At 38.6% G+C, this 12,163-nt stretch overlaps 1 protein-coding gene across 4 annotated transcripts in view; it reads right to left on the bottom strand.

Moving 5' to 3' along the window:
- Slc39a12 (solute carrier family 39 member 12) overlaps positions 1-12,163 on the bottom strand; it is an 84,127-nt gene that overhangs the window by 29,200 nt on the left and 42,764 nt on the right. For 2 of the 4 annotated variants that reach the window (XM_008824108.2, XM_008824111.1), the window contains exons 8-10: positions 10,346-10,498; positions 5,399-5,509; positions 3,380-3,446 (exon numbers count right to left, since the gene is read on the bottom strand). In XM_008824108.2, coding sequence (XP_008822330.1) covers positions 3,380-3,446; positions 5,399-5,509; positions 10,346-10,498 — 331 coding nt within the window. The remainder of the gene's footprint in view (positions 1-3,379; positions 3,447-5,398; positions 5,510-10,345; positions 10,499-12,163) is intronic. The other 2 variants (XM_008824109.2, XM_008824110.1) reach the window with 2 other exon arrangements.

Raw genomic sequence — 12,163 nt, 5'->3', positions numbered from 1 at the left:
TGATCAATAATGAAATTAATTATGGGTTGGCATTAAAGTTTCATCATTTTATCCAGCCATGATAAAAAATTAAATTGAGCATGATGCTACAATCTCCCCAAAGGCTGCCAATACCTTCCCTACTGTGGCCTTTGTAAGATGTTTTTAGATAGGTTAAGAACCTTGCTGTGAACAGAATGCTTAAGACCGCCACTTCATGCTAAAACTTGCTTTCCTAATGTGATGCTAGTAGGAAGCAGAGCCTTTGGGAGGTGGTTGGGTGATAAGGCTTGGGCCCTTCTTGCCATGTGAGGGCACGATGAGAGGATACCATCTATGTACCAGAAAGTGGGCCCTTGCCTCACTTTGACCTTAGACTTTCAGGTTCCAGACAGCGGAAAAGAAATTTCTATTGTCTATAAGCCATCCAGTATGTGGAAATTCTTCTAGCAGTGCAAATGGACTGATGCAGAGCACCAATAGCATGCTGCTGGCGTTCTAGAACAGTTCCTCTGAGCCTGATCGTCCTGTCTCCATCTGTTTTGTATACTTTATGTCACTCTGTGATCATTGCATTGTGTGGTCTGACTGGGGTTGATATCCCTCCTAAACTGCTTCATTCTCTCCCCCAACTGTGGCCACCTCAGAACTACAACCAACTCTTCAGGCTCCCAAATTATCTTTGGAAAAATTATACCATGTACTTGTTTTTCTGCAAAATACCTTTTAGTACTAGGACAATTAGATGTTGATCAAAATAAAGAGATGCTCCCATCTTCGTAAGATTCTGTTACATGATGCACATTAACTCACTAGGAGTTGATAAAAGAATTTTGATCATAATTGGGGTGAAGTTTTTAATGGAAAGAATTTCTACTTTGAAAACCTTAAATTGGATATTGCAACCCAATTATAGAGTTGAGTAACTAACCCAAAAGTATTTTGAGAATGACACTTGTTCTGACAGTAAGCTGCCCAGGTATATCATTTGATGAGAGTAGTCATGTACCAAGTACCATAGTCTAACACATCATCACACAGCTCAAAATACTCTCGATAAGAGGTGGAAGTAGCAGCTGTTGCTGAATACATTAGTCCAATAATTGTACTTAGTAGCAGTAGGAAGAGGCTAACTTCTCCCTTTTGCCCATTCGTGGCCTAAGACTAAGAGGTACCGTATGGTAACATGGTTTGCTATTTTATGGAGAGAATGTGAATTGGCACATTGTGTACTCCACTTAGGTAAGAAACTCTTATATTTTCAGCCAAGAGATAGCTTGACTGTGTTACAAAGTCAGTGTGTGAAATTTATATCTAAAACTCCAGTATATTTATAAGTATTAAGAGTAGAACGAATGGAGTAGGAGACAGACCAGGGAGAGCACTTCTCTGACCTGTGCAAGGGCCAAGGTTCAATTTCCATTACTGCAAAAGAAAAACGTTGAATAACTTACACCTTTCTCGTGGGTTACTAACTCATCTAATCCTTTGTTTAAAATGGAGAGATTTCAGGCAATAGTCATAAACACGCAGAATAAATGTTAAATTATGGAATTCAGGGAGCTCTTACTGAAATTGCCTGAAAGATCTTGAACTCTAATAACAATGCTAAGGCACTTAGCTGTTTCTGCCAATTTTCAAAAATAAAGTTCCTCTTTGTAAAAGGTTTTAAAAAAAATAATGTAAAATGATAAATGCCACAGCATTGCAGGCTGCGAATAAAGATCAACTCTTTATGTCTACGTGTAATTTGATACTAATGGAATATGTTTAAATGCAACATTGTTGGCAATCTATACTTTATGTACACTTTATGTCACTCTTCTAGGAAACTGTATGGACAGTCTGTTACTTTAGGATTTCTGATTACAGGCTTCTAAATGTCACAATATGGACATGTAACAAGACTCAAGGCAAATATACACATTTGCATGTAAGCCACAAAGAACACAGTGTGCATATTCTTTAAGACAATTTAAACATTTAGTGGAAGATAAGCATTCCCTGGCAATTTAATGTACTTGTTACTAAAATAACTGTGATATTTTACCTTTGTTCACGTACCTAGCAGTCATCAGAATCTCCCATGTCGTCTGAACTATCTGAGATTTTCCATCATGAAACATGGGCTGGAACTAATATGATTTGGGGCTTTGTTTATTTAAATCAAACTGTGGATAGGATTTTCACATCCTGTCTTTTGAAACACAAGTTGGGTTCTACCAATGAGGTAATATGAAACAAATAATCACATAGTTGAAGCTAATTCAGTATTTTCCTGGCAAAAGGCAGCTGAGTGTTCTAATGTGGATTTGCTCACTATTCATTCTGTTTGCCAAACTTGATATCTGAACCGGGAAGATACGAGGACCTCAAATGTTTGCATGAGACGACTGCGGCCCCCTGATGTGGTTTCCATACCCTGCTCCTAATTCGAGTTGGCACGTTTTTCTTTCCCTTCCTTCCTTTCAACAATAAAAACAACAAAGAAAGTCTGATGTAGACCTACTATATGCCAAGCATTTTAAATTAATCCCAGAACTAGGAATTTTAAATGAAAAGTATTAATAGTATCTTGAAATCACAATTGGACAGAATATGTAATTAAATATTTTGAGTCAAATTAATAAATAAATTGACCTAATTAATCTAAAACACTCAGACAAGTCATTGTTATAACAGAGCAGAAATAAGTGTTTCATTGTATTAGCATTTGCATTCCAAGCTGTATGATACACTATAGACAACGGGCAAACCTATTTTATTCTCCAGTCAGGTCTCAAGCACAGCTCATCTTCAGAGTATATTTTCCAGGCTGGTGATCAAACCCAGGGCCTTGCACAGGGCAGGACAATACTTTCACACTGAACTACAGTCCAGCCCCCAAATGCTTTTTGACTGAATAGCGAATATGAGAGAATCCATGGACATGTGTGTGAACAAAGGATCACATGGAACTTCTGGTGTGCTAGCATTCCTTTAGTTCCTAATGCTGAAGCTCACTAGCTGTATAAGCCCTCCAATAACCCACTTCTTTGTGTGTAAAATTGAAAGAATATTTATTCTTACTTCATTGTGTTGTGGGAAAAGTGAGAGAGTCCCTATCAAGTGTTTAGCAATGTGCAGATATTTGGGATGAATTTCAGTTGACCATAAGAGAAGATTAAAACCTAATTAAACAATGGGGAAAACAGAATGCAGTAAAGTTCATACTGACATACAGGATGCTTGGGAGGCAGAAAAGAATGGGCAGGCACTGAAGATCTTATTGCAAAACTTTTAATCATCAAATAGACACCCAAAATGAAACCTATGTGGTCTGGGCATCTTTATTTTAAAACAGAATATTTTTCTGTGTCACCTTTAAATTTAAATTCAATTTTTTAAAGTTGGTACTCACATTTTCTGTTGGAGGTTGTTGTGTTAGCTATGGGGAGTTCAGCTGCCTGTGAATCTTCTGGGCCTTTCTAGGTTAAATTAAAAAATAACCAAGAACAAGGTAAGTAACTGCCATGTTAGATGAAACCAGAAACAGCTAAGAGTTATGCTGACTTTTCAAAGACATTTTACTGCTGTAGGTGTATGTGAGAGTGTTATTTCTCATACACAATACATAAAGTAAAACCAGGCCTATGAACAAAACATACTCTTTGCATTTTCTGTGTTTAGGTGGAAACAGCACTCTTACATAGATCAGTATCTTTCCACAGAGAACTGCTACCACGATAGCCTGGAATTTAGACTCTTAAGTTATGTAAGCCTTTTGAAATGCAAAAGTTTAGAAAAATGGTCCTTGACCTAATTTGGCACTTCTGCAGGATGGGTTGTAGACCCAGGACTCATCTTTCATCCTGTGAGTAGATGGTGCATTCTGGCTGGAGAATAAACCCAAGCAAACCAATACCCGGCGTTAGTTCTGTGCCACAGTGTTCTGTTTTTCGCTTTGCTAGTCGGTAAAGAACCTTGTCAGTGTACAAAGTCAAATAGCCAACTACAAAAGACAACTGGATCATTTAATGTTTTCAACCTTTCTTATGACTGAGAAGTGAGATTTTGGAATGGTCATATGTACCGTGTGTTAGGATTACATAATTTTATTTTCAGAGACAGGATTACAGTCCAGTTTATGAAACACATTCTCTATTCTTCTGATTCTCTCTCTCTCTCTCTCTCTCTCCTCTCTCCTCTCTCCTCTTTCCCCCTCTCCCTCCCTCTCTCTCCTCTTTCCTCCCTCCCTCCATCCCTCTCTCTCTCTTTCTCTCTCTCTCTTTCCCCCCTCCCTCTCCCTCTCCCTCTCCCTTTTCTGTCTTTTTGAGACAGGGTCTTCCTGTAGCCCAGCTGGCCAGGAACTTGCTATGTAGGCCAGGCTACCCTCAATCTCACAGGGATCCACCTGCTATGGTCCCACCTCTATTGAGGTCCTTCTTCCCCTTTACTCCTATAGTCTTTGTATAGCCCTCCTTCCCCACCTCCCCTGTAACTATCCCTTTTTACACATTTCTCCCTTAGTAACACCTTTCTCCCACCGTGCTCTCTCAGGTTCCTTCTTTCCCTTTACCTCCCCACTTCCCTAACTTATTCCTGGTTCCTTCAGTTGCATCATGATATGCACTCACAACGATTTGGTGCTAAGATCCACAAATGAGGGAGAACATACGTCTTGTTTTCCTGAGTCTGTGTTACTTCACTTAGTACATTTACACAATGGAGATCTACTCAGCAATAAAGAAAAATGAAATAATGAAATTTGCAGGTAAATGGATGGATCTAGAAACTATTATACTAAGTGAAGTAACAAACTTAAAATCATTTTTAAAGGAACACTTTTTAATAGCTTCTCAACTGATTTTTTGTAAAATTCATATATATTTTGATCACATTTAGATCCCCTGCTCTATCTGCACCCCCATTAATAACCCCACCCAATTTCACGTACACACAGACACAGTGTGTGTGTGTGTGTGTGTGTGTGTGTGTTTGTGTCTACAGAGTCAAATTTGTGTCCTCAAATACCCTTTGGTGTGGGTCCATCCACTGGAACCTGGTCAACCTACCGAGTCTCACTCTTAAATGACTGAAGTTGTATTTTAAAAGTTAATATGGAAAATTTTGTTACAGAAAATTCAGTCATATTAAAGGTACTTGTGATGAAACATATTAGGCAAAATTTGTTCTCTCCTGCATTATGGAATGAACACTCTTGTCCTAGACAGATTAACAAAGTCCTTGTTCAGCACTTATTTACAACAACCAAAAATGAACTTAGGATTATACAAAATGGAAAATCCAAAGGCCAATTGGTTTGTGAAAACTAATAAATAAAATGATGATTAGTACTGCCAACCTGACCCTCTGTTCTTTGTGGAATAAAGAAAAGAAGGGAGTCGAGTCAGCAGAATGCTTCAGATCAGGAACCTACCAACTGAATAGTCGAAGTCGTTTTGGCTCTGCCTGACTGGTCGCTTAATTCAGAGTTGAGTGCAAGGTGGTGGGAATGCTCCACATGCCCATTAGCCAATGGCAGTCCCTGCTGGATGAGGACAGTTCAAAGTTAGCCAGAGGCCAGAAGGACATAGGTATAGTCTCTGGAAATTCCATGGTTTTAGTAAACATTTTGCTTATCAAAGTGTTTGGTGGCACAAAAATTCTCCCTGGAAAATCCCATACTGTTAAGTATTTACTAAAATGTCTCTCACCTTGGGGAGACATCATGTGTACTCAGAATGCCTTAAGAATGCAACTTCCAAAAGTCTACTTATGATTAAAAGAGGTTGGAATGGTGGTAGTGTTTATATTATCATTTTCTGAACTAAAAATTATCCTGGGCATGGTGGCAGAGTCAAACGCATCTCTGTAAGATTGAGGCCAGCCTGGTCTACATAGCAAGTTCCAGGCTAGCAGGGGATACAGGGGAACCCTGTCTCAAAAAGACCAAAATAATTAAAATTCAGTAAAAAAAAATATATATATATATATAATGCAACATTTGATTTTCAATACTTTCTGATAGAAATACAAAAATGATTATTATCAAAACTGTGTCGTACCCTGAAACTACTAAAATAATAGCTCCAGGCTGGAGAGATGGCTTAATGGTTAAGAGCACTGGCTGCTCTTGCGGGGAACCCAGGTTTGGTTCACAGCTCCTACACGGCAGCTAACAACCACCCATAACTCCAGTTCCAGGGGATTCAGTGCCTTCTTCTTACCTCCACGGGCACTACACGACACAGGTGTACTTACATACATGCAGGCAATATACTCATACACGAAAAATAAATAAATAAATAATATATGAAATAATAGCATCATAAATGTTATTCAGTTAGCATTTTTATTCTTTTTATTGAATGCAATAGCATGAATCTTATAATTGTTATTGTTGTTATTATTATTATGTGTATATATGTGCCATAGTGCTCATGTGAAGGTAAGAGCACAAGTTTGTAGAATCGGTTCTCTCCTTCCACCTTTGTGTAGGTTCCAGGGATACAACACAAGTCATCAGCAAGACTTCACCCACTGAGCCATCGCATTGGCCCTAAACTGTGTTCTTCAAACTCATCTTTAGTTCCCTGTCAAGCTCAGGAATGATTGGAACAAACTAAATTTTTCCATGCTCAGAATTTCTTTCTAACTCTGAAATATAGGTTGGTATATGGAATTGATGTTATAGTTTAATAATTTATAGTCACATATATGACAATCTACTGTGCATAAGTGAGGATATATTATTAATCTTGTGTTTCTTGAGATTAGAACTCCTTTTGCAGAGGTTAATTTCTTACATTTCAGAGCAAGTCCCATGAGAGAACTGGGGGTCCCAATTTTCAAATTACTACGGCATATTAGCTTAAGTACCACCCCCACAAAAAGTCCATAAAAATTAATCTCATCAAATGAGTTTTACAAGATTTTATTTGAAATCTGAAACTTTGGCATCTGTTTATTATTGAAAATTTTCAAATATACAGAAAAGCTGAAAGAATTGTAACATGACCGTTCCTGCATCCTACCATTAACACTTTACTGTAACTGTTTATAGTGTGTCTATCTATCTATATCCATCTACACATCTACAAAGCTACTCTAACTTTTGATGCATGAAACAGAATTTTATACACACTTAGGGATATAATGAAAAGCATAATGTCTGCCCTGCCCACAGGCATTGCATCTGTGTTGCTAGACATTATGTGAAGATAAAGTGCCAGGAAAAGTGTGAAGGCAGCTCCAGAGGCCCAGGCCTCTGTAAGAAAGACTTGCTTTATTTTAATGTCTTGGAGTAGCCTAGGCACGGTGGCTTAGGCCTTTAATCTCAGCACTCAGAAAGCAGAGGCAGGGAGATCTCTGTGAGTTCAAGGACAGTCTGATATACATAATGACTTCCAGGCCATCTAGGGCTATAAAGTGAGACGCTGTCTCAAAAGACAACGAAATAATAATAAAGATGAAATTAACCTATTGTAACCCTTCACAAGCATTTACCTTTTAGTATTCGACCAAACATGTCATCTATTTTTCTTGCCCAATAATGCATAAGAGCGAAAGAAAAGAGATTCATAAACACACTGCTTTTTTTTGAGACAGGGTCACCCTGTGGCCCCAGCTGACCTTGTGGATCAGAGCTGGCCTTGATCTCACAGAGAGCTGTGTGCCTTTGATCCAGAATTCTGGGATTAAAGCAAGCGCCAGGGCTGCTTTTTGGTTTAATTCTGTCTGGGAAGGTTTATCAAACACAGGAGCAATGAAAGAAATGACTCAATCCAGATACAGATTTTCCAGGAATCACATTCTGCAACTTCTGTTTCTGTAATCTTAAACACCATTAAGACAGAGGATGACAATGACAGGTGATTTCGTGAACCTTCCACATTTTTGTTTTCTTTTTTATTTGGTTTTGGTTGGTTCAAAAACAAAGACATCTAAAACCAATCATGAAGGTTAAATAGAGGATTGCAGCAAGTGATTAAGTTGCCAATAATGGGCTTTAAAAACACTGCTAGCCCCTCCCACCGAGGCTGGTGAAAGCACCTGACTAGCTGGCATGAGTTAGCCAGATGCTGCCAGGCCCATCTCCCCGCTTTGGAACTGTCTCCAATCCCTCCCACTGCTCCAAAGCTCAAGCTTTCTCTGCTAGCTAGTAAAAAATCAGCCCGTCCTGTTCCTACCAGCTATTCCTGGGCCTCAGGATGAAGGGGAAGAAGGAGCTAGAGAGAGGGGTATATCAGCAGACAGGTGTTATTAAAGAGGAAATGGGGAAAGGGGGGGAGTACTTAACTGGAGAGGGAGTAGAGAGAGTTATACAGGGGGAGTGAGAGGAGAGATAAATAATGCTTAAATGGTATGAAAAACCGGACGGAAATATACTCATTCAAAGTCCTGCGGAAAAATGCATATACAATAAATACATGAGTATTTAACAAAAACACAGTTGCCAGACAGGAGAAACCTCCCTTTGAGTTGTTGGTTAGGGTAGTCCAAGAGACTCTCAAAACAACACAGGCTATCGTCACAGGCCTCGCTGCCTTCCAGAACTTGAAGGTAAGATCTTGTTGCTAAAGATAGGCCACACTTTGAACACAGGACTTGGTACAATCCAGCTGGAACTGACCTGGAAGCCTCTTCCCTGATGACTAGCTTTCCTAATCTTTGACACTACACAAGCTGCCAAAGGAAAATTAATCAATCAATGGTCCTACCCAACTGTGAATCCTAATAAACAACAATGACTGGCCCAGAAAGCTATTGCTATTGGTACAATAGTGGCACTTTCATCTTGAAGGTAATCGACAGTTGTCTACTTGGAACTAAGGCCCACTCAGTGGGAACTCTCATATGGTACTGTAAACATAGCCAAATACACATGGCTGGAAAAGGTCATGCATTCTACTTTGGCCATATTACTACTAGACCAACGTAATTTCTTCTTTATTCTAAATATGCATCCTCATATTTAGGACAAGTGTACCCTTCACTCCTCACCAAAGAAGCTTCTTTTCACAACAGACGGAGACTACTACAGAATTCCAGAACTGGTATAATGCAGAGAATAAGTGTCTGTGAGATGCTTAACCCTAAGTGACACGTCTTGAATGCAGCCTCTACACATAGGATGAACGTGTCTCTCAACTTTCGCCAGAGCCGTTTCCTTACGTAGCAGATGGCGATTAGCACAGAAACTCACAATTGGTCAATGAGCAGAGAACAAGAGGCTGCAGGTTGCTTATCCTTGAACAGGATTCCTGTTTCAAACCTCTGCCTCCCAAGACTCACGGATCATTGTAGAAGGGGAGATAGAAAGAGTGTAAGACCCGATGGGGTGATGACCACAAGGAAATAATCTTCCAGGCAGCTGGTCAGTTACTCGTATGAACTCACAGCAATGGTGACAGCAAGCACAAGTCCTGTGCAAGCTCAAACCAGACAAGATCCCAGCATAGACATGGGGAAGTGGGTAAGAAATCCCAGTCCAACCTAAGGAACTTTTGGTAACTGATGGCTGCTGGGAGAGGGAGAGACAGGATCTTACAAGGATGGACCCACACTGAAGGACATTTAGGGACACAAATCGGACTCTATAGGCCAGATTTATATATATATATATATATTTGCATATTTATGTATATATGTATGTGTATATATATATGAGTACATTAAATTGGGCAGGGGACAGTGGTGGGATGCAGAAAAGGGAGGGGGTTAGAATGAAAAATTCAATAAAAAGTAAAATTAAATTAAAAAGCAATGCTAATAAAAAATAAGGAGAAAGAAAAACTACTTAAAAAGGATTTGCTAGTCTGCATGATCTGTCTATTCTTAAAATCACTGTGCCATCTTCTACATAGACAACTATGAAAATGTCATTACTTTTTATCCAAGTACTGGGGTTTGAACCTAAGATTTCACACATGGTAGACAAGCGCTCTAGCACTAAGATTCATCCACAGCCCTTTAATTAATTAATTGATTGATTCAATCAATTAATATAGAGGGTCTCATGCAGCCCAGGTTGACCTTGACTTGAACCCCCTCCTGCCTCCACCCTCTATGCTGGCTGCAGGCCTAACCCATTCCACCTGGTGTATGCAGTTCTGGGGATTAAACCCTGGGCCTTGTGTGTGATAGGCAAGCACTCTACCAACTAAGCTACATCCCAAGATCCCCCTTTTTATGGATTGATTAATTGATTTTGAGACAGAACTTTGCTACACAGCCCAGGCTAGCCTTTAGCTTTTATCTCAGCCTCCCAAGTAGCTGGGATTAAAAACATACACTACCACACACTGCTACTTGTAAACAAATACTTTTGAAATAAAGATGAATATTATGAAACCCTGAAGCAAAAGATAAATAAAACTTATACCTTGGCATTTGGTGATACAAGAAGAATAAAACATTTTTCTATCATGAAAAATCCATGGATGCCTCCAATTAATCCCAACAGCTTCCACATAGGTCCTTTGCTTTCATGTAAATGTCCAAACTCTAGAGCTTCCTGCTTATGTAAACCAAGAACCTTGAGAAAATAAGGAAATAACTTTGGTGAGTTAAATATCAAATAATATACCTAGTGGCTCATTATGTTTAACCCTCAATCTATAGAATCCCATGACAACTAAAATCATTAAGCCCAGTGTGCTGTGGGTGTGTGAATACTTCCAGTACATAGTGTGATCAAGGGCAAAGAAAATGTGTACAACAGAAAATAAAGGAGGATGCTTAAGCTTTATTTCAGCAAGTGGCCTATATCTCCACACATTCTGTCTTTTTAAGTTTTTTTTTCCTGGAGTTCTATGTGCATAGAAATATTTCATAAGATTTCAATATTTTCTTTGTCTTTTTGAGACAGGGTCTCAAAAAAGACCAGAAAAAAAAACATCTGAAGATTTCAATATATTTTATATCAAGAACACATATATGTGTCCCTGGGCTCTATTGAAATTAAACTTTTAATAGATATTCTGTTATGCAAATGATCCACCTGCAGGATAATATATCACAGACTTGCTGTATGACTAGGAATGTCATCACTTCCCTGAGAGAAAAGTATAAGAAACTCATTAAGAACTTTGCTCTAGTTAACACATCCCAGTCACTCAACTCCAAATGGACTTCATGATTTCTTGTAAGTAATCGCTACCTACCATACTCCTTTCCCTAAAGATAGCAATTTGTAAAAACAGCTTTGTGGTCTGCAGACTCAAAATGCTCCTGAGTTTCAAATAAAGATAAGGAAAATTGTATGTCCATATTTATGCATATATGCTCATACATATATGCATGTATTCATTTATATGTGTGCAGTCATGGAGTTTGCAGCCACAGATTTAGTTAAAAGCAGAAAGAAAACACCCAGAAAAAATACATTTCTACTGAGCAATTACAGGTTTCTCTTGTTCTCATTCCCCAAATAATATAGTATTGTAACCACCTTCCATATTATTTGCATTGCATTACATTGTATTTTATATAATGTTCATACTGTATTAGGTATTAGACATAATCATGGAATCCAGAGATGGCTTAAAGTATATAATATATGTATAGGGCATATACAAGTTCTACACAATGCTCCTCTACAGAGGACCTGAGCATCTCTGACCTTTCATATCCTTAGACTTCCTGGAACCAATGCCCTATGGATAACAAGGGACAACTGTATGTTTACATGTGTGCACACATGTGTGTACTTAGGACTAAAATCAGCAGATGGTGGTCAATTTGTCCTTTTGGAAAGAATACTGATGTATAATCACTTAATACTTGCAACTAACATTGTTTCATAAAGTAGAGAGCATTAGAATATCATGCAATTAAATGAAATAAAACCCACAATCTCAGGATAAAACAAAGACTTTAAGTTGAATACATTTAGCAATTACAAAAGGAAATCATGGTTGTGGTATTTCCTTATTTGTGTGCAGACCTTTAAAAATGTGGATCACATTCAAGGACCACTGATTTCTCTAGCTTTCCATCACAGTTACATCTTTCTTCCTCTTTCCAATAACTCTTATCCTCATGTTTTTTCTCAAGCCAAAAACCTGCCTTCTAAATGTCATGGAACTGTGCTAACTTTTTCAGCCTGCCTCTTAAACATTTACTAACTACCCAAGTCCATGCTTGTATCCCAGCTGTGTGCTACCCTTGGAGAAAAACTCGGGCAGCCTTCTGCCATTTT

The sequence above is a fragment of the Nannospalax galili genome, unplaced genomic scaffold (assembly GCF_000622305.1).
Source record: "Nannospalax galili isolate Female #2095 unplaced genomic scaffold, S.galili_v1.0 scaffold1569, whole genome shotgun sequence".
NCBI lineage: Eukaryota > Metazoa > Chordata > Mammalia > Rodentia > Spalacidae > Nannospalax > Nannospalax galili.
This window is presented reverse-complemented; position numbering and strand designations above follow the sequence as displayed.